The sequence below is a fragment of the Genypterus blacodes genome, unplaced genomic scaffold, assembly GCF_046128005.1.
Source record: "Genypterus blacodes isolate CSIRO-AG114 ecotype Tasmania unplaced genomic scaffold, CSIRO-AGI_Gbla_v1 ptg000007l_1, whole genome shotgun sequence".
NCBI classification, from domain to species: domain Eukaryota; kingdom Metazoa; phylum Chordata; class Actinopteri; order Ophidiiformes; family Ophidiidae; genus Genypterus; species Genypterus blacodes.
This window is the reverse complement of record NW_027466821.1, coordinates 3,443,004-3,469,417: the sequence shown is the minus strand read 5'-3', so window position 1 is coordinate 3,469,417 and position 26,414 is coordinate 3,443,004. Positions and strand designations below refer to the sequence as shown.

The window sequence follows — 26,414 nt, the reverse complement described above, 5'->3', positions numbered from 1 at the left end:
TTGTTGAATGGCATTCAGACTATTCTGAATGGGAAATTGCTAAATGAGTAAACTAGGGTTAATCAGACAGTGATTTGTAATGTTTGTAATTGAATACCTGTAGTCTATCGTCCATTCAGAGGATTTATTTTGAATCTCTGACAGCGGATACATTTGATGGATAAAAGCTTTGATACAAATGAGGAGCTGAATCAGAGTTCGATCCGTCTTCCTGAACTGATTAAATGACAGGCTTATTGGGCAGAGTTAAGTACCCCAAAAATGAATCTTATCTCTGCATTGTTTCCAATTGGAAGAAGCCAAAGAATCATGTATCGCGAAAATGAGACAAAGGCATGAGTGAAAGTATTAGTCTTATATTCTTGTGCACATTATGAAAGTGATTTCTCTCGTCACCTGTGCTCACTCACATTAGATTTTGCTCTGAGGTATGTTCTGCAGCCAATAAGAAGGATTTAAAAAATAAATAAAGAGTTGCATTTGGGTCAAAAATGAGCTGCCAGATTAGCAGTAGAAGAATGCATTCCAACAACAACAATTTCAAACAACAATCCCGGCTATTAGTTAAGAAGTAATTAATAACTGTGTCTTTATATTCTGCTTTTAAAGGAATTAGGACAGTTTTTCAAATGATTTTCAATAAAACCTGCATTCTTTTGGACTTTGGAAATAGAAATACAAATGTTTCTTAGTGTCAGTAAAGCAGACGACATAATGACCTTATCCAGTTGCCGGCGTCTGTGTTCATTGGAAGTCTTTTCAGTCTAACAGGCTTTATATTTCATTAATTCTTTATGCGGACTTTATTTGTATTCATATATTCTTCCTTTTATATGACAGAATTGTATGTTCCCCTTGTTTAAATTATATATTAGCCCATTGGCTGCAACTACATTACCTTCATACCTTTGATGAGATTGGCTCACAAAACCTTTCATGAAGTGTGAACTCAGCGTACACCTGAAGCACAAGGCAAACCTTTCATTCACTGTTTTTATTCTATCATTTCTAAAGTAATCTCCCATCATAATTCATCATCAGTGGCACTTGAGAGAGATTAATTGCCAGCATTGCCCCTGGTTTAAAGAAGTAAAAAAGGATCTTGAAGGTTAATTCCCTACACAATTACAGTTAAATGTGCTGCATTGCTTTGTATAGATTGGAACGTTTAGGCATTTTGTGGGTGTGATTCCTGTTGGTTTGCCTTTTAAATAATATTTTGATTGATTGTTAATCACAACAGCATGTAGTGGAATTTGCAGCCTTACAATGGCCGACCTCTCCACTGTACAGCCATTGGTATTGTGCTGAGTCAGAGGAAGTGAACCTTCCTGAATATCCACTTGTTAGGTGGCTATGTAAACAAGGAACGCATTAAGTTTGTCGTCGTGCAATCATTGTCCAGTATGAATGAATGACTTTTTTTTTGCAATAAAACTGCTGCAATGTTTTAATCAAACACTCCTGATGATCCAAGGAAATGAATTCAATGAATGTGTTCCTGTCAGGTTACTCAACACAGATTTTGAATGAACGACTGAGTGAGTCAATGAAGGAAGAAAGACAATAATTCATAAACAAATGAAAGAAATTAGATCCACACAAAGAGAGAGAGAATGAGAGAGAGAAAGAGAGAAAGAGAGAGAGAAATGAAAACAGTCCATTATTCAGTAATAATCCTTTTCTTTCTTGTGACATTTAATTATTTGGATTTCCACAGAGGTTTGAATTTAATTTGCTTGTTTTTTTTAGTCATTGTATAAGTTCAAACTCCCACCTTTCTTTCTTTCTTTATGAATGAGTGTCTCCTCTTTATTATGGTAATCTTCTCTTTGTAAGGCATCAGAACACATTCTCTCCTCTATTCCCCCTTCCACCGTTCCCTCCTTCTTTTCTCCACGCCACACGATTAAACAGGGAAGGTTGAGTTTAATTGAATTTTTTTTCCACCAGCAATTTTTGTTCCTGTTGAATACAAACGTGTCCTTGCAGAGCAAAGAAAGAAACTCGGTAAAGTGTCTTTTGAACATGACCATTTCCAGCCTTGTTGTGTGTAAGCCTTCTGTTTTTTAATCCTGTTTTTTAAGACGGGTGCAGAGGTGCTTAGTCATGTGCTCTTCTCTGTGGATTTTTCCATTTTCTCGGCGTTCTTCTCTCGCTATTTCTCCCCTCTCTCTCATTCTCTCTTATCTAATGCCCCCCCCCCCCCCCGCCTTACCCTCCTGTCTGTCTTCTAGCCTGATCAAAGCCGGTAACAAGCCTCCTCCGGCCACACCAGGCAAGCCCAAGAAGGCTACAACCTTCCAGGAGTTTGAGAGTATCACAAGTGATGCCTGGGATGTCGGGGATGATGATGACGAGCTGCTGGCCATGGCTGCGCAGAACCTCAATATTGAGGTTGTCATGGAGACTGCTAATAAGGTAAACAAGGAGATTTGATTTTAGTTGGATGGGGCTATTTATACAAAAGAATGTACACCAAACTGCCTACTTTAGTTTGTTTGTGTTTGTAAGTTTAGTTATTTGTCTGTAATCGGCTTAACGCAATGCTTCCCCTCGACCTTACAGGTGATCGAGAACCACAGTAAGCAGCAGGAGCGACAGAGACAGGATGACACAACGGAGCTGGAACAAAGAGAACAGGAGGAGGAGGAGGTGGTGGAAGAGGAGGAGGATGAGGAAGACGAGGAGGACAGAGCGGAGGAGGGAGAGGCAACAAGCCCAGAGGTGTCGTTTGCCTCCCAGAGCAGCCAGTATGGTGATAGTCGCCTAGTGAAGTCCCACAGCGAAGCTCCAATTGGGTCGCCCAGAGGTTAGTGTACACTCGAAGTTAAGGGTTTTGGCTCAAGTGCATAAACGTCGGTGAAATTCAAACATATGAGATGAAACGAGAAATGCAGCCCTATTTGCTTTGGAACCACAGCAGGGAGTATTGGAGGATTTCCATCAACACTGGCCTCGTCCTACTATTAAGGCAAGAGGCATGGCTTACATTAGTGAGGCACACACACACACTCTCAGATTTCTAAGATAAGAGGTCACACCAGGGGCTCTGCAGCCTGTGGCACTCCTTTGAGTTGTCTAACAAAAATACACACTGTTGCTGTAACTGCCTGTAGTGAGGTTCTTTGCTCCATCTGTCAGTGTGTTTTCCCCCCATTTCCTTTTCTGTATCAGAGCTAGGATGGTGATGTTATTGGCTGATATTTTTCAGAAAGAACTGTCAGTATAGACCCATATTGTAAAGCATTCCAGTCTTTAATTGTCTTTTTATTAAGATGTATATTATTCTATATATGGATGTACAGATTCATGTCTATATTGGATAAAACACTGAGTTGTGTCTGGGTGTAATTTGTTATATTTCATGCAGAATGTTGTGGAGAAGTATTTTGGGTTGAGATTACATTTAGGGTTCCACTTCAACAAGCTGTTTTAAATAATCTCTTTACAATTTTGCAAAGGAAAACAGTGGAGAAGAGATTTGCAGCTTTTTATTTGGCTTTTGTAAAAGTGGATAAAGCATATTTACATAGGCAGTTTCTTATTTTCCACAGAGCATTTGTGTGAACCCAGTGTATTTGTTGTGTGTTCATTATTCATGTCGCTGGATCATAAATGGATAACAATAATATCAGCCTTGTCCTTTATAATCAGATGTAGGATTGTGTTTGTCAAGCCGAGCAGATGCTTTTGTTTCGTAGCTAACTTAAAAGCTGAAACTATATGAGGACCAAATTAAGTAGCTGTCGCAGTAAAAGCCTCGGTTCCCTCCCATTGCATCATTTCATATTTGTAAAAAGCTATGGACATAACCGCCAGATGGTGTGCAGCCTCACCTGAAAGCTGTCCACTCACGCTTTGCGTACTCTCCTCTCTTGTCACTTTGTCTGCCCACCAGATGTAGCAGGTGAGAGTGCAGCCCTCCACAGACAGCGGTCCCTACCCCACCGGCCACCCGTCATCCCCCTCGTGGCTCGCATGGCTGACCAGAACACATCTGGCACCCCGGCCATGACCGAGAGGGAAGCCTCCCGTCTGGATAAGTTCAGACAGTTGTTGGCAGGGCCCAACACAGATCTAGGTAAGAGATAAACAACATCACTCTCTTTCTGTCACCGACTGTTGCAACTTCTTGTTCTTTTCTTGTTTTTGTCTACTTTTTGTTTGTGTTTTCACTCCCTACTCTTTCACTTTTTCACCTCCTTGAGCTGCTTAACGTCTTGCTCCTCATTTGCTCACTGTGAGTCAGCCAGCTGTGTCGTGCTTTTAACAATGCTACGAGCTGAAAGTCATCCAGCCATCTGGACATGCAGATTAGAATGGGGGAAAAATAGCACCACCAACAAAAAGAAATGACAGGCCTTTGTTCTAAGCAAACGACAGGCCTTTATGTTTATCCAACCCCAGGGAATATATTTCCTTCTGCTGTGGCCCCCTTGAAATCCTTGCAGACCCCCCTCTCAGTTGAATGTCAGTGCTGTGAAACTTTCTGCAACTGCTGTGCACTATCTTAGCACCGTCAACACTCCTATTGTCAATATTGCATAATATAAAGAGTTAAAGTCAGTTTAATGTTCAATTGCTCTCATGGGTTAATTTGATACGGATCATAAATCATGTATTTGGTAGTCCTAGTTACATTGAACCAGTTCTCATCTAGTTTGTGCCTGCATGTAACAAATGTGGAGAGCAAGCCAGCGGCAGGCTGTAATTTGCAGTCCGAACATAACGGGATGAAATGCTTATGCTTGTTATACGGAACAGTGGTTGCCAAGAAACTGTAGAGTTGTAGTTGTAAAAGCCAAGCTTGCATGGCGGGAGGGTGAGAAGCAATTATTTTTGAAGTCTAAATAAATGCCTTAATGGTTTCACAACATCATCAGCAGTAATATCCGGCATCACAGGAGCACAAGTCATCGCCGGCCAATCAAATGGATAAACATCAGGGCTGAGCAAGTAATAATACATGATCACGCATTACAACGTCTATGTTTTCATTCAGCTATTGGTTAATCTGATGATGTTATATCACAATAACGAAGCGCTTAATTTGCAAAAACAATATTCAAAAAACATGACAGTGATTTCCACAAGTTGTGAAGCCTTTGCTCAGCTTGGCACATAAACGACATACTGACACACTCCTATCAAAAAGAGCCAGAGCAATTATTCTGATCAGCTGATTCTGAACACAACAGCTGGCAGTTTGTTGACAGTAGACACACACACACACTCTCTCTCTCTCTCTCTCTCTCTCTCTCTCTCTCTCTCTCTCTCTCTCTCTCTCTCTCTCTCTCTCTCTCTCTCTCTCTCTCTCTCTCTCTCTCTCTCTCTCTCTCTCTCTCTCTCTCTCTCTCTCTCTCTCTCTCTCTCTCTCTCTCTCTCTCTCTCTCTCTCTCTCTCTCTCTCTCTCTCTCTCTCTCTCTCTCTCTCTCTCTCTCACACACAAATAGACCAAACAGATGCTTTCCCCATCTCTGTCACCGCTGCCCTCCTCTGTACTGCCTCACAGTCCTGCACTTCATTTTGACAACCACCTTCTCTGTTAGCCTTAATCATCACACACCTTCACCTCTACGCTACGCACAATCCCCTCGGACACGTTTTGAGCAAGACACAAATGTTCACCAGTCATCGATGTTGGTTGTCAACGGCGGCGGCTGCTGCTTGCTTGGGAAGAGTGTATCCTGTACATCAGCGTGGCTTCTTGAGGTGTCAGCCCCCATTAGGACCTGCCAGGCATCACAAGCCGGCTGTCTAAATTTAGTTTAGGCCCTGCGTCATGATTAGATAGCCCAGAACGGGCGAGCCACGCTGCTGGCTGCTGGCAGCATGAAAGATGAACTTCATTCACGGGATATAATTAAGTGAAGGATAGGGGGAGAGTGGGGGGGCTGGAGTAGGGGGATGCAGGGAGGGAGAGGGAGAGGGATAAGATAAGATAAGATGAAACTTTAATGATCCCAATGGGAAAAGTGGGTCATTGCTGCAGAATAGAATGGGATAAAGATGAGAATAGACAGAGGAAATGTATGCCTAGTCTTACAAAATATCGTTGGAACAAAAGTAAATAATATTACGCTGTTGTCTTCAGATATGGAGGTATCTGTGATCCCTATTATCCCACAAATCCCCATTATAGACATGCTAGGTTATTGAAACAAAGCTGCTTATATTGGGTTCTACCAGTATCTTAACCGACGCATTCAGATATTAGCTCCTTGTACTTGACTGGGCTACAGTTATCCATCAGATGGTAACACACTTGGATGGTCGTTAATTGCTGACTCCAGAGTCCATAGGCGTGATTATCTGTGTCTATACAGTATATTTGTGTGTGTGTGTGTGTGGGGGGGGTGTGTGGGCGTGTGAGATTCCGAAAATCAATGGACGAAGCCCATAACTTGGCATTATTGCTACTTCGACTCAGTGTTACGACCGAGCTAATCTAGTCAGGGACAGGAGCAGAGTGCACCGTGCGGCAGAAAGTCACACAGTGTGCCACTTATGCTTTGAGTGATATTATGAAACCAAAAATATATTCAATCTAGAGGGAGAGATAGCAGGTACCATTACACCTCCATTTCCTACTTTTCTTGTCTCTAACCTTTCTTTTGACTGTCTTTGTTTCATGTCCAACTTACTTTCATGATCTCCTTTGTATTCAGGTCTAATATCTCATATCCATGTCAAGCTCCGTCTCACTTATCCTCCACTCTTTAAACGCAGCCTTTCTCTCTCGTGAACCTCCGCGACAGGTGATGACAGCGTTCTGGTTAGCATGTAAGGTCATATAGAAGGTGATGACCTGAGTGTGTGCGCGTGTGTGCCAGAGAGGTGATTGATGTCAGGTTGATCTCAGCTAATTATTCTGGATGTCCCGAGGCGAGTCTGTCTGCTGAATGAACCCCGAACACAGCACCCACTGCCCGCTGAGTGTCCAGGGAGATATTTCAGCTGGAAAGCCGAGGACAAAGGAATGAAAAACACGCATTTCTGCATAAAATACACAGTCACAGGCTCTAAGCTCTTTAAAATTCCACCAAAAGATAACATGCAAACTACATTTAAAGTCAATGATTTCTGTGCCAATATAACAACAACACAGTATGAAATCCTCTGCTTATTGTGTAACATTCCAAACATTACACTGACCCGCATGCTGGAATGGCAGCGACGGCGCGCTTATCCCGGAGAGATCGGCTCCACTGTGCGACTGATTGGGTTTGTCAGAGCGTACCTGTCAAATTGACAACACACATGCCACCGCTTCAGGAAGTAATATATTAGCAATCACAAACGCAATACTAGATACTCTGTCATTTTTTTTTCTCCAACACCGTGTTTGCTGCTTTGTGCTTTGTGCCAGCCAGTTGCTCCGTGATGGATTTGAAGTCAGAAGGCCAGCTTGCACAGACTTCCTGCATATCTTTTTATTTTTAATAGGTTTTGAGAGTAAGAGCTGGCATCTGACATCAAGTAGTTATTGCTGGATGGCGGCAATATTGCTGTTGCTATGGTGATGGTCCTTTTCTGTCTTCTCTTTGCCAGCAGTCTCTTCTCACTCTTATTCCTTCATCCCCCTTTCATCAGTTGTTTTCCTTGTCTTTTTCTGCCCTATTATATTCCCCTGTTTTTGTATGGTACGGTTTGGTAAATCAAGTTTGTTCATCTCATACCTACGCACACACACACACACACATGCACACGCACACACACACGCACACGCACACACACACACACACACACACACACACACACACACACACACACACACACACACACACACGCACACGCACACACTTTCATGTCCACAAACTATGATGGACATCAACTGGCACCAGAAAAACAAATACAAAAGCAAGAATGCAGAGATCATTACAAACACCATAGACTGTCTGCCTGTCTCTGTCTTCTCTGTTGGGGGTGCTGCAGCTCTTTGTTACGTCTTCACCACAACTGTAACTACCATCACCTCCACTGCTGCAACAGCGGTTTGCAGGTTCCGCGCTTCTTCCATGCTTGTTCGCCCATCTCTTAGTACGATTCACAATCCTGTTTCACAGCTCTCCAGCGCACGGTCGTCCCACCAGTGGCACTGTTTGCAAAGTTAATAGCTGCCATCAAAGAGGGTATTGGCGGCATAATTCACTTGAATCCAGTCCTAATGCTTTGTTTTAAAGTACCGTGCAAGTGTGGTAATTTCAGAAGTGTGTCATGGACATGGAAAATGGAGAGCAGGAGATAAAGAAGCATTAGACTTCTGGGAAATAAAGGAACTTTACAGTGAGAGGGATTTCCATAAGAATTATTACCGGTAGAATTTCTGTTGCTTTAATATTCATTTTGTTGCGGTAGAGGGAAAGAAAAATGAAAATGCACAGTGGGTCGTATTGTTTTTGTTAGTGGATACTTTATGAAATACTTAACCTTGCGCATATTTAGTTCTTTCTAAGTTTTCAATGTCTTATGGAATGTGCTCTTCTGTGTCTTGCTTTAGTAACTACTGTGAACAGTCAGTAATCCAGAGCACTGCACTGTATGTGTAACACGTGAATGTCCACATGCCTCCCGGCGTATCCCCAGGCAAAACACCTGACTTAATACCACCAGCTGTCTTCTGTCAGTAGCCTCCCACATTGTCTAGCTTTATTTATATGTTACCGCATGTGGTCGCCCATGTGAATTTTTCATTCTCACTTCCCTTACAGAAGTCCGAACACACTTCAGCACCGCTTCACACCTGTTTTGTTGGCCACTGGAAAGCTGAGCACTGATTTTTCTTCTGTCCTGTATGATTTAATACCGCTGTAGTAATTCTACTCTCATTCTCTTGCATCATTACGTATAACCTTAAACCACATTACAGGTTTACTTTTTTGTTGGTGGTGTCAGAATATGTGCGAACCCGATTTTTTCAAGTAATCCAGGCCAGCCCTGTCTCACCATACTCAACACAGTGAACACCAGTCCAAAGACATGGAGTTATTTAATATTTGGTAAAAAAATAACCAGGCAAAGTGGTTGACAACATCGAATGAATACTAATTGTACTCGCCCAAGAGCAGACATGAGACATTTGATTGAGAAATGACAAATTACAGACTGCCACCCGCTAAACTATATTTTTGTGAACAAACCGCTTTAGAAATGCTGAAAGGAGAGAGGGAAATGGAGTGCAATTATGAGATCTCAAGCTTGTTTAATTAGCTTTTTGTGTGGCAATTATGATTTCTGTATTTCTACCACAGTTTGACATTGGTAAAACTAAAGTCTAAACTATTTGAACAACACATCACAAGCATTGCAATTCAATACCAATGCTGCAATAATGTTTTTCTTCATGTTTTTTCACACTGTGAGGGAAAAGTTTTGCCATACAGCTCTGCTACAACAGGCTCCACAACATTATTAGTATCAATGAATTGTACAACTACCAGTCGCACTTTGGTAGCTCATTATCCTCTGGCTCTGCACTGCATTCATTCAACATATTAATGAGTTGTTTTTGCTGAAATGTGTTCCTCAAAATATGATCATTAAATGTTTGGAATTAACACCCTCAAATTCCAAACGTCAGCATATACGCTTATAGAAGTCTTGGCCCACTTCACCTGTCGCTGTTTAGTGACATTTCTCCTGGAGCTTGTTGCTACCAGATCACATTTGAACTCACATTTAGCTTATTCAGTTGAAGCAAAACCGGCCAGCTTCAGGGATTCCACTATAGAAGTCCTTGTTCTAGCACACACACACACACACACACACACACACACACACACACACACACACACACACACACACACACACACACACACACACACACACACACACACACACACACACACACACTCACACACTCTCTCTCTCTCCCACCTGTATACTCATCTATGCCCGGTGTCCTCTCCCAACCATCTGGGCCATCTATCAGGCCTCCTGAGCAGGTATAATCCAAGGGGGAGTATCTTTTTACAAGAGTCCCATTAGTTTACGAGCCGTCTGCTCCCCGGCGCCATCACTTTGTCCTTTAGATGAGTTGGACTGTTCGGGACTCTCTCACAGCATTCAAGGTTTATGGGAGAGCTTAACTTTTTAATACACTGCATGATAAAGGTGTCTGTCAAGGTATTGTTTTTCTGACCCCTCAAGCAAAAGAGCGTCACATGACACTGGGACAGAGTCAGCAACAAGCAAAGAAGGGATATTGTTTGTCTGGTCTTTTAATAGCAGCAATTCTCAAGATTGTATTGTTTTATGCGTATGATACAGGCGCTTTTGACTACTGCCACCTAGGGTCCTTTTTAAGAATGCAGCTGTTAGTGACCTGAGCCTCTGTTGCCTGTGAAAGTATTTGCCTTATTAAGTTTAGCAAAATAATCAAGTGGGAAAATTGTGACTCTCTGTTGGGTATTTGTATGATAAACTTCATTGTTGTAATTCAGGATTTGGAGGAGTGCTCATATGAGTAGTCTGCAGTCTTGACGTTTTGATTTGCTGAGGCAGCTTCAGTTTAAGAAGCTGCCCTCCCCCCACCACACACATTTTTTTGCAGGTGTGTGCATGTGCGCATGTGTCTTACCGACAACCTGGTGGTGTTGTGCCCCAGTGGCCGCGCTCCAACTGAATGATACCTGAATAGTGCATGGCTTCGGCCCGCCAACCGCCTCCCTGCCTGCTCCCATCAGCTCCCCGCTCAGCCAGCACTGACTGACAGCACATCTCCCCTTTGTGCTGTGTTCAGTTCTTCTCACGAGCCTTCAATACAGAACCGTACACACAGGCAGGCAGGTAGACTGACTGACAGGTAGACATGGAAGCGGTACAGGCTCATACACACGCTCACTCATACTGCATGCTACATCTGGCCTTTCTTTTTCTGCTAACGCCACAGCCAGGCTGCTTTTTGTCCTCACTGGCAGCAAGTTAAGCTCCATTATTTAGGCCCACTCATGAAACACACTAAGAATACATGTATGATTCAGGTGAGGGCCTGTCAATGTGAATGGGCTGTTACTTTAGGTCGGGACCGTTTCAAATCCCTGTGCGACCTGAGCTGAACTGCCCTAGAGTGGTGCAAAACACACATTTGTCTTCCTCCATTTGCGGTGGCCTTCCCTCCCTTTCTACAACACTCAAGACTGTTGCTAGTACATTTGGTCATCTGCCAGGTTAAATAAGTTTGAATGAAACACAAACATGATATTTCGTTACATTTTGCCCTCTGAATGTTGCAAGAGTCATTGAGCATTCATTACCTCTGAGGGTCCCATATCCCAGCAGCTGTTCTAGTGTTCAACAGAAGGTACATGGTGTCCTAATCACCCCCCCCCCCCTGGTCCCCAGCTTAACTCCAGCCAAGACAAAGTGCACCCCTGTAAGTTCATGCATAATGGAGTACAGGAGACACGAACACAGAGCGAAGGACTAGAAGCCGTCGCCCTTGAGCTGGACATATTCTGCTGATGTTACAGGTGTTATTCATGGCGCAGAAGAATAGAATACCTCCAGGGTTGAGCGTGTCTCTGCAGACCGATCCCCCCCGAGCGCTGTGCCTACATGATAAACACTCGTGCCACTGATCACACTAATTCCAATGCATGTATATAATAATGTGATACTTTATCGGTCCCAATAGGGAGATTCCGTTTTCCCTCGCCCCCGCTTGCACTTTCACATGTATATTTTGAAATGATTGCCTGGGGGTGAATTGACTCTAAAATGAGCTTTTATTTTAATGTGTTGCCTCTGCGTTGTTTCTACAGAGAGCTGTTAAAGAATACCTTGACAGTTTGAATTAGTGTTTTTTTCCCCCTCCGTAGGTGCGGGTTAGTGTGATGTAGTGGGAGGTGACTCAATTTGTCAGCTAAAAATGGGCTTGTTTGCATTGTTAACTTTGTTGACTGAATGTGACGGGGACGGCTAGTCCCTCGATGCCTTTCGGGACAGCTGCAAAAACTTTTTTTTTTGCCCGCGTCGTGACAAGTGCCCGCTGAATAAAAACAACAGAGTCATTTTGAAAATGTCATGGAATGCCTTTAATTTATTCCAGTGCAGATAGGGCTCGGCTGTCTCATTCATAATGCACCAGAGAGGCCCTAGAGAGTCAGATATGTTTTCTGAGAGATGAGCCATCCCCACACTAATGAAACGACATCTGCAATTTAGCCTGTATGTCAACTATGCTCAAGTCTCCCTCTCTGTCTCGTCCCACTGTGGGGGAAACGATTTTGCGCCTCAGAAAACGATCAATTGACGGTGTAGATTCAGATTTAGCTATATTTCCTATGCCCGTGTAATTTGCATTATAGTTAAGGATCACCACTGAGTCGGTCTCACACATGGGTATGTATGAGATATTTCCTTATATGGAAATCGCCACTCGAATGCGTTTTTTTTAGTCTGCAACTAATTCAGATGTGTGAATCTGCCAAAATAGGATTGTTTAATTGTTAAATTTTACATGTGTCCCTTCGTGCACAGCCCCAGTACATGGCAACTAGGGCTTGGACGCTCACACCAATGTGGGTGGAACAGTGATTGGGATTCTTTGGTGGTCCTGCATGCTGCCGGCAAACGTTTGGAAAGCAGACGGACAATGTTTTTATGTGTATGAGGCAGATCATACTCACTCTGCTGCCCATATGGTGCCAAGTGAATATTTGCCCTTTGTCCTTAGCGCAGACTACGGACCATATGCTCATAGCTGCCCCTGTAAATGCATACATGAACTCACAACACACACAGGGACTGGTGTACACGAGGGCTTCTTCTTTCCACAAAGCGTTCCTGCATTTTCCCAGTACAGGGGCCGAGGCCTTTCTAGTGGTCAATGCAGCAAAGGAGGTTAAGGCTATTGGCCAAGTTGTGCCCCACGCCCCTTCTCCCCCTCCATTATACCCCCAATGGTGAGATTAATGCCAGGTGGGGGAAAATATAACATAGTTTAATTAAACCAGACCCACAAGATTCATGAACCCATTTCTTTGTCTGACAGTGCAAATGAAGGTTCAAAGGGTGCGAGGCAAGAGCAGATACACCTTTGGCGGGCTACTTGGAGCATAATTAATGAAAGATTTCACCCGTAAAGGCTTGGGCTCTGTGGAAAACGGTTCCTTACCATAACTCCACTTCAGCTATCTCATGCCACATGTGGAATTTTCTTGAGTTATGCACACTGACATGCACGTAAATGTCCTCCTCTGGAGAGACACAGTGATTGAAGGGCAGAGGAAGTGGAAAGAGGGGAAGAGACGGCATGAGAAAATGTACCATCCCTGCCCTGCCAATTTAACAGTCTGCATCGTGTACATTTTTTTCATCTGTGTGCTTAATTATAGCTCGCCATCGCCCAGCTGGCCTTGAGGTAATCGAAACCTTCTCGTTCAGTTGCGGCTGAATCTCTGCAAACCAGTGGTGCCACGCTTTGCACTAGATCACCGTATTGAATTTCTATACAATTAAACTCACAGGGGACAAGGTAAGGAAGAAATTTTAAGTGGGGGATGCATAGGAACCATAGTGAATAAATAGCTGCCTCCATCAGCTGAACAAGCTCTAATGCGTTTCACTCAATTTAGCCAATGGACTTAGCCCGTTACTGTTTAGCTGATTGCTATTTTCTATTCTGTTATCTGTCACTGACTTTCCATTGCATTTGCCTTGAAGAACAGGCATTGCAGAGTCATTTGGTAGTGGTAATCAATACTGTTCACTCTGTGCGCTAAGGTCTTATCAGTTTGCAGCCAGTGCCTTGAAGAAGAGTTGAGGAAGTATTTGGCTCATTCCCGAAGAGCATTTGTTTTGTCTTTCCTCTGAAAATTATATTCAGGCGGTGCTGTTTCATTTGCTTCGGAATCAGTTTTCTCTCCTCACTCTTGGAATACAGGTAAAACAACACCGGTGATGCAATTACAAGAAGAAGACTTTTTTTTTGAACATGTTTGCCAAAGTTTGGATGCCACAGCTGGGCTTGTTGAATCTTAAGGGGGGATTTCCAGACTTGCAGGCCTTCAACAGAGGGACAGCTATCTCTGAATAATGGATGACTTAATGTTGGCAAGAACCCTTCCAGGAACCACCTGCTTCTCAGGAAGTAGTGCTGAAAATGCAATCATGCATTTTGAATATCCCGAGCAGCCCGGACCTGGTCGCTCACTCTTTGATAGCACGGAGCAGCTACAGTGATCATGCTTACTTTTGCCCTTGCTTTTGTCTCACAGCTGACGTGCAATGGTAGCAGGGGGGGTTTAGGCTTGTTTACCCAAAACATCTCCACTACTTCTAACATTTGTTTTGTCCACAGATTAGCTATTAGACACTTTAAATGCTCTCTAGTATACTAGATGAAGCCATAGCTAAGGTACAATACGGCTCCCACTCCCCCAGGCAAACCCACTAGAGACGATACTGATGTAAACAAAAGCTTTAGCTGCGTATCTGATGTTTGGATGCAGGGGAATTGGATACCACACCTTTATTCTAACCGTTTATTATTTTGTAACCGCTCAAAATAAGATGAAATGGAAGATGCTGGTTTCTAAATAACACAAGACGAAACATTTCCCCCCCTTCAGTCATTGCTGATTCCCACCCTGTTACTGTCAGGAGCTGCGTAATATGCAGATGTAATGTGAGGAATCTAACATTAATCTGTACTTTCTGGGTCTTCATGGATCCAAAGGGAGCTACTCTTCCCCAATTATAAAGTTCAATTAGCATCTTTCCATCAGATTTATTTTGCATTAGAGCCTGCCGTCTCTCCTAACCGCCTTAGAGAGAGTGTAGTTAAAAATTCACTCCTGTTCTCATTAGAAGCAAATTTCAGTGAATGAAGGAGTGGCAGGGCGGGATGGACGGTAAGCGAGTGATCGGTTGGTTGTCAAATTATAGATGAATTGTGGAATGTCACAGGAGGGTTGTAAGTGTTGGTTGTAGGTAAAGCATAGAGTAAATCCTGACAGAAATACATACATACATAGTGCCGTCATAGTAGAATAGTATTAGATTGTATTATTGTTGTATTAGCACCGTAAGTCCCAGTGACAGTTTGATGATTCTGATTCTGACCAATGAAGAAAGCTCTCTGTTGTTTTTTACGTGAAATGCAGCTTTTCTTGTTTCACTTCCATCTCACTGTACCTGTGTCTGTTTCCTGTGACCTATCCTTCAAAAATCAGGTCTCAGTAATCCAGCTAAACAAAAGACCTTCTTGTGTTGTTTCACAGACGAGCTACGGAAACTCAGCTGGTCAGGAATCCCGCGGCAGGTCCGGCCCATTACGTGGAAGCTCTTATCGGTAAGTCTTAAAAGCAACGCACACAAACAAACACACACCACCGTTACAAAAATCCAAGCAAAATCGAAACCTTAAAGCAGACAGCTTAAACACGCATTTGCACCAGAACAAACAAACAAACAAACACACACATACACACACACACACACACACACACACACACACACACACACACACACACACACAAATTGCTGTCATGTTCTCCCCCAACCCCCTCCCCTTTTGATTTATGAAGACTGGCTCTGTTTTTTCTAAAAACTTCAATAAGGAAAATTAATTGCGAGGCACAAATAATTTATTCATGAGACGCGCTGTGTGTTTACTCATTAAGCCATTGTTTTGGTGTACAGCTCCTAGTCTGCAGAGAGAAGACTGGCTTTTTTCTGAACACCGTGACTCTCCCATTAATTACCGCACAATGGCTAATGTGCCGCAGAAAAGATGTCATTAAAGGTGCGCGCGTGTGTGTACGTGCGTGTGTGTACGTGCGCGTGTGCTTTTTTGGGTGGTTTGAGGTTATAAACAGGGCACTTTAACAATTAACTGCTGCCTTATTGGAGCTGTGGCAAAGTGACGGCTGATTATGTCATATGATTATGATTAGGAAGTGGAAAAGTCTATCTTCGCCCAGGATGCTTGGAGGTTGGCAACACAGTTTGTGAGAAAGTATGTATGTGCACCTTTGTGTGTGTGTGGGGGGGGGGTTTCTCTCAGCTAATGTTCCATAGATAAACCCATTAAAGATTTATATGAGTCTGTGGGTGCGATTGTGGCATCATTGTGTGTTTGTCTGTTTGTATATGCAGCGATGTCACCCTCTGCCCTACAGGAATGACAGATGGACCTCCTCTAAGCCGGCAAAAAGGCAACTGAGGAAATGTAACCAAGCAAATTCACTGAAACTGAATGAAACATAGGTGATAAAGGAAAGGATATAGATAGTAGTAAGAGGATTTAGAAGGGTGATAGAAACAGGCTACCCCTCCTCCATCATGTTGGTACGTTTCTTCCACAATCCCTGCTTAACCCGCTGGCGTCTCTTTCAGCCCCATCCCTTCATTTAAAACACACTTTCAGCATTCAATTTGCGACTTTCTGACATGATTTGAATGCTAAGCTGCTGCTTAACATGGCTCGCAACAGGCGTGATGTTTTATCTGTCGTTTCTCTCTTTCATACACACAGACAGGTGGGAAATTAGATTTTAACAAGCGCAATTCATGTCTACAGTGGGGACATTTGTCTCCCGGACACTTTGATGAATATGCAGTGGTTGTTTTTGACTACAAACCTAAGAATAATATCTGTGTGTGAGGGTGCGTGTGTGTGTGGTGTGAATGACCCTGAGGGTCAAATCTAAAGTTTGGATTAAAGCTTAGAAGTAGGCAGTGTCAAAAGCCCTTACATTTCATGAAGTGTCATAACACATGGCTGCCTTCTCAGGCCCGTCTGCCGTGTGATCCATTGGAGAAATAGATAGGAGGGATCAGGCTCGAAAAATCTATTCTCCGTCTGGCACGCACACACACACACACACACGCGCGCGCACCCACTCACTCACTCACACACATACGAATGCGCACAGCCTACGCCTATATTCCATAAACTTGGCAGAGGCACCTAATAAAACTTTACTCCAGTTGTGTCCCTTGTGCCCTTCTCCTGCTCACCAGCGTGCAGCAACTTATTTGATTTTCCTCTCCCCTCCAGCAGGCATGCTTGAGCCCCCTTCCTCTTTACCTGCCAAAGACGAGAAACAACTTCTCCCAGCGCGGTCAGTGATTGGTAATGCTCCGTCAATGCCGCGCATTTACCTCCGCGCCACACCAATCGTACATCGCTGTCTGTGTCGTTATTAGCCAGTGTGGAAATAAAAAAGCGGGAGCAGAAGATTTCCTGACAGGCGGCTGAGAAGGGGGGTGCGAGAGGGTGAAAATCTATTCTCCTTTTACCCCATGAACAAGATGTGCCGTAGGTTGCCCCCGGCTCCAGAAACGCATCCGGTTGAACTTCCTATTATTTCGGAGAGAAAAAAAATACCATTTCATTTCATTTGTTTAAAGAGCACTTGCTGTCACAGCCTCAAGGAAAGGAGAGGGAAATTAAATGGCCTTTTTTCTGCTTTGTGAAAGAATGTCAGCCCGTGGCAATATGTACATTTGCTAATGAAGTGTGGCTGGTAAATGTGAGGCGGAAGAGGAGGAAGAAAACTAACTGACGGCGGGAGATATCGATAAAGCTTAAGGGTTCTACCAGATGTATCTGCATGTGTAAATATCAAATAATAATATTGCCAAAGAGAAAAGAACAACGATGATGCTTTTTCCTTTGAGGCAAGCATTCTGTAATCACCATTTGTTTACATGCACAGTACTGGAGCCAAATAACACACACACATTTTGAATTGTCAGTATGAAGGCATGTAGGTTTTTAAATTTACCTCCACAGCCTCAACTCTGACTTTGTGGAAACGCACTCAAGACACAGTATTGAAAATGCTTCGGGACCACGAGATTCCGTCGGGTTTTGTTTGCTTGAAAGAAACAATTACAAAAACTAGATGCTACATGTACTGCAGTTACTTGCGGGGGAGATCTGAGATGTCGTCATTTTATCTGCCCTTTATCCGTTCACCCACAGTTTGCGCTACTTCATACTGTGTCGTGTTGAAAAGGCCACGGGTGCATCTGTTTGAGTCATTTCAGTAAGCTTTACAACACCTGACTGACATTAAGGTGGAAGCACGACCCTCCTGTGCGTGATTGAACATACGGTATGAGCTGCCGCTGTTCCTTCAGTCCTTTAAAAAAAGATGTCACATTTTGTAGAAACATTGTCAATCTGCCAAATGAGTTCAGAATAATTCGGGGAATGAAATAGAGAGCAAGCAGATGCAAAAATAACCCACAAAATCCAGCTCTAATCGTTATAGTTGCGATGCGGTGTGTCACGTCATCTAAACATGCGCTGAATTATAGCAAATTGATCTTCGAGTGTTTGTTTCCAGGATTAGATGTTGCAGAAGAAACCCGAGTTTGCCAGATGTTGTCTGGCTGTGCTAGGCTGAGTGTAAAACGCAGAATTAAATACAGCAATGGGAGCAAACTGAAGTAAACTTTTGTTTGTTGAACTTTTGGTGGACCTGCACGGGGACTGTGTGCCGCTATACTTAAAGGATAATGCGCTCCCGCTAAGCAGAAATCAATTTAGATTTTGGAGATGGCTTACGAAAAAATATTCATTTTAAATTCCCTAAATGGGTTCCCCAAGCATATTTTCTCTGTTTTATGGAGAGTTTGTCTGTTTTATTGAAGTGGAAGATCCATTAGAGGGATTGAGGAGTGGATTGATGTAGAGAATAATGGAGAGATGAGCTTCATGTAGACTGATTAACGCAGGCAGTAGGACGCGTGCGCTGCCACATTCAGTGCCACTGGCAGGTCACACACAGCCTTCATGCCTTTATGCTGCTTCTTTTTCAATCTTGACATCACTCTCACTCTCTCGCTCACTTTTATCTCAGTTCCCCTCTTGTTCTGGTCGACCACAGATGAAATGAAAATGAGTCACTCAGGTTCTGGTGGCGTGTGCTTGCTTGTTAGCTTGGACACAAAGTGCACTATTCTACAACATACACTCGGTTACTTAAGTCTTTAAAAGCAATGGTGTCTGTGTTCAGGCACATATTCACTGGCTCCTTTTTTTTTTACAGTCTGTTTCTTTGTCTTCCTCCCTACTCGGGGGCTCCACACTGACTTTTTTTTTTTACCAGTAATTATAATTAAAACATGCCGAGAATACGGAGGAGGATCATCCAAGGTGAACTCTTTGAAGAATTGTGTCGTGTCTTTTGGTTAAAGAGAGTTCTGTGGTAGTTCATACACTCGCCTACAACACACATGAACACACAGTTCCACCTTCTTCTGAATATATCAACTTCCTCGTCCTTTTATTGTTAAATCAACTCCCCCGTGTCGATTGTAAGCCTCTTTCACCGCCACCTCTAGTAATGAGGATCATACTGTACATAGTGTTCTAGGACTTGTTCTCTCGTGAATCTTCCTCCCTCGATCCTTATCCTTCATCATCTCTGAGCTACCACTTGCTGCTCAAACGGGCACAATTATGTCTGAAATATTGATGTCTATTATTGTACTTGACATTGTAGTTAGTAGCCTCAGCCATAAAAGGAAAAACAAGAGATACGCTAAATTATTTCAAGCTGCCAAAATACAACAGTCGGTGATTATTAATAGTGATAAAATAAAAAAACTATAATTTGTAAGACTGTGCTTGCACGCTCTGTATTCGCTATGCATTAAATCCCCTTGTGTGTGTGTGTAACCCGTCCAATAGAGTGCTATAATAATGTAGCTGCAGTGTGATTGACCTCCACTAAGCTGTCCATTAACCTTCAGCACCACACACTCCGTCCTCCCATTCATTTGGCAGAGCGGACATAACTCTGGAGCCCAGTGTTTTGTTGCACGCTCCAGGGTGGCGGTGTTTGTGTGTGTGTGTGAGCGTGCGCACACATTTGCGTTTGCATATTGAGCCGCTTCAGCGAGTGATGCGTGGACTCGTTGGCAGTGAGAGAGAGAGAGAGAGAGAGAACAATTTGAGCGGTCAGGACTGTGGCAAAAAACGCACACAGTCACACACACACAGTCGTTGTTTAGTCTGACGGCTCGAGGCACAAATGTGACCGTCTGCCCGCCTGGTGGGAGCGACTGAGAAGCAGCAGTCGGCATAGACCAGGCGGGAAGGTTCAGCGAGGAGGGAGTCTTGCCTCCTCCAGAGTCTGAGTCTGACAAGGATTTGCGCTTTTGTTTTTCCAAGCTTAGCGACCGAGACCGGCAGATAAAAGAGAATGAGATAATATTCAATGAAGGTGGGGCAGAGGATAGAAGCAAAGGAATCTGTGACAGAGAATGTGTCATGTGATGTGAGCCGCGTGAGACGACCAGCATTTGCATGTGTCAACACACCAACACGTACTGAGCCTCTGTGTTTCGGTTTACTGGGTTAGATTTACGTAGGACTGTCTGTATGTGTGTTTGTGTGTGTGTGTGTGTGTGTGTGGGTGGATGGGTGTGGGCGTGGGTGTATGAGTGTCTAAGTGTATATGTGTTTTTGTTTGTGTGCAAGAAAGAGGTCCCCTGACTCTTCAGACGTCTCTTTAGAGTGTCTTCCTGGATTTCAAGAGAAAAAAGTGTTTAAAAAGATAAAAGGATAAACTTTTTGTTGTTGCCCCGATTGATTTTTGTCTCAACAGTTGCCCGAAAATGATAGTTTGGCTGTGTGTGTTTGTTCACGTCGCTCACTAGTTTTGTTAAAAGCTTGGCAGCTCACCTCCAAAACAACAGATAACGGGAGGCAACAACCACATAGACACACACTCATAAGAAACACAGTCACCAGCAGCTTCTCAAGGCCTGATGTATTTTCAGACAGTCTCCTCTAAGTTCTGACTGTCTTTGGTCCGGGGTAGATGGGTTTTGTTGACAGGGTTTCCATTAAAATAGACAGAACAAAGTTTCTCTCAATATATCTCTGAATGGCAGCCAAATGTTGGCTTGGAAAAGTGCCCACGTTAAATTGAAGATGATAACAAACAGATCTAAGAAAGAGACAGATTGATGAAGTGAGCATAAGGGTACAACAGCACCTGTCCTTTACAACTATGCCGAAGAAAACTTTCTACACAATATGTGACCTTTTGTTGCTTTTGTTAGCCTGTTCAGAGTAAACCGGCTCGGAATGAACTGGATAACTCTGACGCTCACACTCTGACACTGAACTGACCACAGAAGGCAACCAAGTCTTCACAAAGAAGCTGGGTTGGTTAAGTTTAGCAGCTACGCGCTCCAACTTCTCATCATGGAGACAACTTCACTGGGCCTCCAGACATGTTTGTGTGTTGTCTTTTGAAGACTTGTACTCTCTGAATATGTAAAAGCCCATCCCTGCTCCAGCTTTAAACATACTGTGTATTTGCTGTTGTGTTTTAAGTGGAGTTTCTCCTCGTTGCATAAGCCCAAACTCACAAGGAGGTCGCACATTTAGACAAATGCGTGCTCGCATTAACTCTCCGACACAAACACGCTCCCATTAGTGTACAACCTCTCTCTCTCTCTCTCTCTCCCTCCCCCCCTCTCTCTCTCTCTCCCCCTCTCCCTCTCTCTCTCTCTCCCTCTCTTGCACTGAAAGGTAACTCCCTCAGGAAGTGGAAAGCTTTTTGTGGAATTGAAGAGTGCCCTTACTTTGCAACGCTTGTATTCCCATGTTGTGGGTTATAATTTGTGGATGAATCGGGGGAACTAGACTCAAAAGGGGAATTCAAGTCCCAGTTGGTCATCTACAGAAAAACAAATGTGTGAAAGTGTGAGACGGAGACATAAAATAAATAACATTAGACAGTGTCAAAGACGTAAAAACTGCAAACACGTCTTTGGAGCTGAATTAATGAATCCCATGTGGAACCCACAAGAATCAGCTTGTGTCTGTAAATGTTGCAACTAGAGAGCTGTATTATCATTTAATTGCCGTTGTTGTTTATTGGGGCCTATAGCGGTATCTGCACAATGCTACCAGGCATCATCGCAAATGATGAACGCCTCATCCATCAGTCACTATTTAATATAGGGTATTCGAAAGTGTTTAAAGTTATTTTTAATGCAAATTCAACCAACTGTTTTCTCGATTAGTAGACTGATAGTACAAAGGCAGTGCAAGTATAATTTTTTTCTGAAGTTTTGCATTCAAAAGGCAGAAAGCCATTAAAGGTTTCTCTATTTTCTCAAGCACAAGTCGTGCCTGACACAGGAACACACAACCCAATGCCAGCAAAATGTCGGAAATTACTGGATGCCTTCTTCCTAAGTCTTATTTGTACGAGACAAATCTGAAACTCCTACATCAATTTGCTTGGTTAGCTCAAAGAAGATTAATGGAAAAATGTTGAAGTAAAACCTGGTTTACAGGCCAAATAGAATAGGAAGAGAATTAGCAAAGGCAATTATGGAAATAATGTGAATTCTTTCTTTTTTCGTTTATCTCCGTCTCCATCTTTCTCTGTGTCTGCCTCTCTCTCTCTCTCTCTCTCTCTCTCTTCTCTCTCTCTCTCTCTCTCTCTCTCTCTCTCTCTCTCTCTCTCTCTCTCTCTCTCTCTCTCTCTCTCTCTCTCTCTCTCAGGGATACCTGCCAGCCAACGCTGAGAGGAGAGAGAGCGTCCTTCAGAGGAAACGACAGGAATATTTCGGGTTCATCCAGCAATACTACGACTCCCGCAATGACGAGCACCATCAGGACACGTACAGACAGGTACACACAGAATCAACTGTCTGACCACGCTGAGAAACGTTTCCATTTCCACTCATCCACTTACACAGACTGTGTTTAATCACTAATATCCCTTCACAACAATATAAAGGACACATAGCTTTAAGTGTGTTCTTCTGTGAGTGCATGTGTGTGTGAGACCGAGCAAGAGAGGGACTGAATGTGTTTGGACAGACAGGATTAGACTGTGTGGGTGAGATAACTGGAACCGGGTTATATGTTTTTTTTCTCTGTCTCCTTCTCCTACTTGTACTTTTTGTACTCCTAGGACTGCTGTCAATCTGTCAAACTATCTGTCCGTGTCTGTCTCTCTGTCTCTCTGTCTCCCTGTCTGTCTGTCTGTCTGTCTGTTTCCTACCTGTAATCGTGAAGCTCTATTCACAGAGCTTCAGACAGTTGCTTAAACAAACACTTAGTTTCGGCTTGGAAAATAGTACCTGCTTCTTTATCTTTCGTCTTAGGTCTTCTTTTTTTTACACTTGACCACATCCCATTCATTCAGAGCCGATAAGAAACATCCCGGCAAGTGCGCTGTCGATAGTGAAACAGCAATCCCTCATATTCCATACCATTTCTCTGAATTCTTCCCGCGCCGTACCAGAAGATGGCATACTTTGCTTTTTATGATTACTTGGAACCGCATCTCGATCCCTCTTTTCTGACAAATCCTATAGGCAAACAGCTGCACACTGTGTGTTTTGATGGAGCGAGTGCTGCCATGTGTGTGTGTATGTGACCATGTCTTTTTACCATGCATACATATTTTTAACAGTTTCCAATTTTAACTCTTAACACCTCTAGTGGGCAGCAGCCACAGTGATACTCTGCTGGGTATCATGGACAAAAGTAGACAAGCTGTGCAGTACCAATTATAACTTTTGTGCAACACGGCACGGTTAATTAGATACTTAGAACGGAAATCAAACAAATTTAGGGATAAATCCTACATTAAATGTAGAAACAAAACATGCCGCTTCTGCTCAGAGCTGCAATTTTAATTAAAATGTACAAGTAACGAGTAAGCAGTATAATTGAAATGTTGTCAGCCTTTTAATTCTGCAGTTGTGTAAAAGTAGTCACTATAAAACAGGTCAGATTGAGCAAATATCACGAGATGAAGTCGATATAATAAAACAATCTCTATCCACGTATGTAATTGTACATGGATAATAAGTAAAGATAAATGCGTACAGATAGATATGTGAGTCCTTCTGTGTGTCTGCTGGTCTGTGTTACTATGGGAAGGTCGGTTATTCAATCTATATCTCTCAATATGTATTCATAGTATTCTGTCTGTGTTTTAGTGTGTGTGTGTGTGTGTGTGTGTGTGTGTGTGTGTGTGTGTGTGTGTGTGTGTGTGTGTGTGTGTGTGTGTGTGTGTGTGTGTGTGTGTGTGTGTGTGTGTGTGTGTGTGTGTGTGTGTGTGTGTGTGTGTGTGTGTGTGTGTGTGTGTGTGTGTGTGAACACAGATGGATCCACAGTTGAAGTCCCACTTTGTCCTTCATGCTTTCTGAGGCACTGCTGAAGGTTTGTTGTAGCCCACGGGAAATGGTTTAGAAAAATCAAGCTTTGTAGTTCTTTGAACTGTCAGAAGAAACGAGGAAAAGCCTTGTTGGTCAACATTTTCATTCTACATGTGTTTCAATATAGATGCCATAATGCAGCTTTAAAGAGATTTGATAGATTACAGATCAGCAGAGGTAATTTTTGTCGTCCGTGTGGCAAAATGATTTACCCCCAAAACACTCACACGGTATTTGTTCATGTTCGTGTGAGACCGTATGGGAAAGGGCCAAGAACAGTGTGAGCATAGGGCTGTAAAACCTAGGAGTCTCAGGCAGGTTGTAATCTGCAGTCAAGTTCTGGATTATTTGTTGGAAAGGCACACAGAAGTGGGAGCTAAGCTCTCAGAGTGCCAAGAAGGACACAAATTGAACTGTGTCTCTGAAACTGCACCAAGAGAAAGTGCATGATTGTGCTTTCCGTAGTGCCGGGCCCATGCCTTTAGGTACAGATCCAGCCAATTACATCCAATATAGTATCATTTTCTGCAAATTACTTCTTTTAAAACACAAGGTTATATATGGAGAGAACAAATGGACTCTCAAAGGCTGGAAATGCACCTGTAATGGTGCTAAATGTACACCATTTGTCTGTAGTAATGCGTTGTTATTATTATTGGTACTATTTCTAGGTGCGCAAATCCTTTGAGGTCTTCTTGGTTAAAAGCCTTTAGTAATAAATGGTAGATGGAGAACAAACATATGAACGGGACTTCTGCTGTGGTGAATTCTGTGTACACACACGTGTTTCAGGGTTAACTCCTATTTCTCCAATGTTGCCGTCAGATCCACATAGACATCCCTAGGATGAGTCCAGAGAGCTTGGTGCTGCAGCCAAAGGTGACAGAGGTAAGGTGGATCAGAGCGGGCTGGAGTGTGCGTGTGTGGTTCAGCCCCCAGTTCCCGCCCCTCTCCACTCCCCTCAGTAGCAAAGCCACACACTCGCACCCCAACAGTCTGGTCTGTTCTGGTCTGGTCTATTTCAGTTGGCTTGGCTCCAGCCCGTCCTGCAGCCGTCTGGCTCCCTTCCGCACCAATCTGTCCGCCTGTCATGTCGTTCATCTGTGGGGTAGACACTCTGAAATGATGGTGGCTTGAAGATGGTCACACACATGCATACATATCAACACAAACACAAATTAAGCAGGCAATTAAAGTGATTAAGACAGAGACATTTGTTTATACACAGGAAGATACAATACTTGTGCAATGTACTCATAGACTTTTTACGGACATGCACATACTGTGACAAAACCAGCTGTGTAGACATTCACACACTGAAAGACCATCACCACGACCCATTTCAGACCTCCAAAACCCCTGCCTGCCTTCAAGAGCACAATCCACTAATTGTGCTCCCCGTCCCACTCCTTCTCTCTCTCCGTCATTGCCCGTGATGGCAAAATCTGTGCTAACCTGCCCGTTGCTTCAGTGTTTGTCTTTTTTTTTTCTCTCTTTCTCCCTGCAGATTCACATTGACATACCGAGAACTAATCCCCTTATTCCTCTCTTTCAACAAGCTTCTGTCCAAGAGGTGAGAACCCTCCCTGCTGCACACACTCCACCTCACCCAGCAGGGTTTTCCCTTCTGCTGCTCAGCCAGCTGAGTTGTAATTTCAAAAGCAGCACCAGTTTTGTGCGACAGACACAAATACAGTCAACAAGACTTGGTGTTGAAAGACTTCACTGAACAATAATGAAAGTCTGACAGTAATCATTTATAACAAACAGGCTTATAAAAACTGATTCAAAAGGTTAGTGTGGATATGATGTATTTATGGCATCAGTGGCTGTCATATTAATGTAGTTCTGTCATTGTACTAGAGTTTAGAACCCAGGGAAAACCCTTGCTGTTGCATGCTGCATGGTCTGGCATGCACACACACAACCACAACCACACACAGACACACACACACACACTTCTCATTTTGCATACATAATAATATATATATAAGTAATGATAAATCTTGCATGTAACCTGTTACATTCATTCTACACTGCATGGAAAGTTCTTACATATAAGGTTCAAAACATTGCCTGTTTAAAATGAAGTATTTAAGTTTAAGCCGTTGAACAATGCAATATGTTGTATGAGTAATAGATCTGAAATAGCGCCTAATGTTTAGGTTTGATGATCGCAGGTAGGCGACAAAGATACCGAATATTTACCTACTAGCTCATTCCAAGTTAAATGCTTAAATTACCGACGTAAT

At 43.2% G+C, this 26,414-nt stretch overlaps 1 protein-coding gene across 3 annotated transcripts in view; it reads left to right on the top strand.

Moving 5' to 3' along the window:
- Positions 1-26,414, top strand: part of tbc1d22a (TBC1 domain family, member 22a) — an 85,033-nt gene that overhangs the window by 1,299 nt on the left and 57,320 nt on the right. The window contains exons 3-9 of one of the 3 annotated variants that reach the window (XM_076152015.1): positions 2,238-2,421; positions 2,569-2,812; positions 3,902-4,084; positions 15,228-15,298; positions 22,493-22,621; positions 24,988-25,050; positions 25,670-25,735. In XM_076152015.1, coding sequence (XP_076008130.1) covers positions 2,238-2,421; positions 2,569-2,812; positions 3,902-4,084; positions 15,228-15,298; positions 22,493-22,621; positions 24,988-25,050; positions 25,670-25,735 — 940 coding nt within the window. The remainder of the gene's footprint in view (positions 1-2,237; positions 2,422-2,568; positions 2,813-3,901; positions 4,085-15,227; positions 15,299-22,492; positions 22,622-24,987; positions 25,051-25,669; positions 25,736-26,414) is intronic. The other 2 variants (XM_076152021.1, XM_076152030.1) reach the window with 2 other exon arrangements.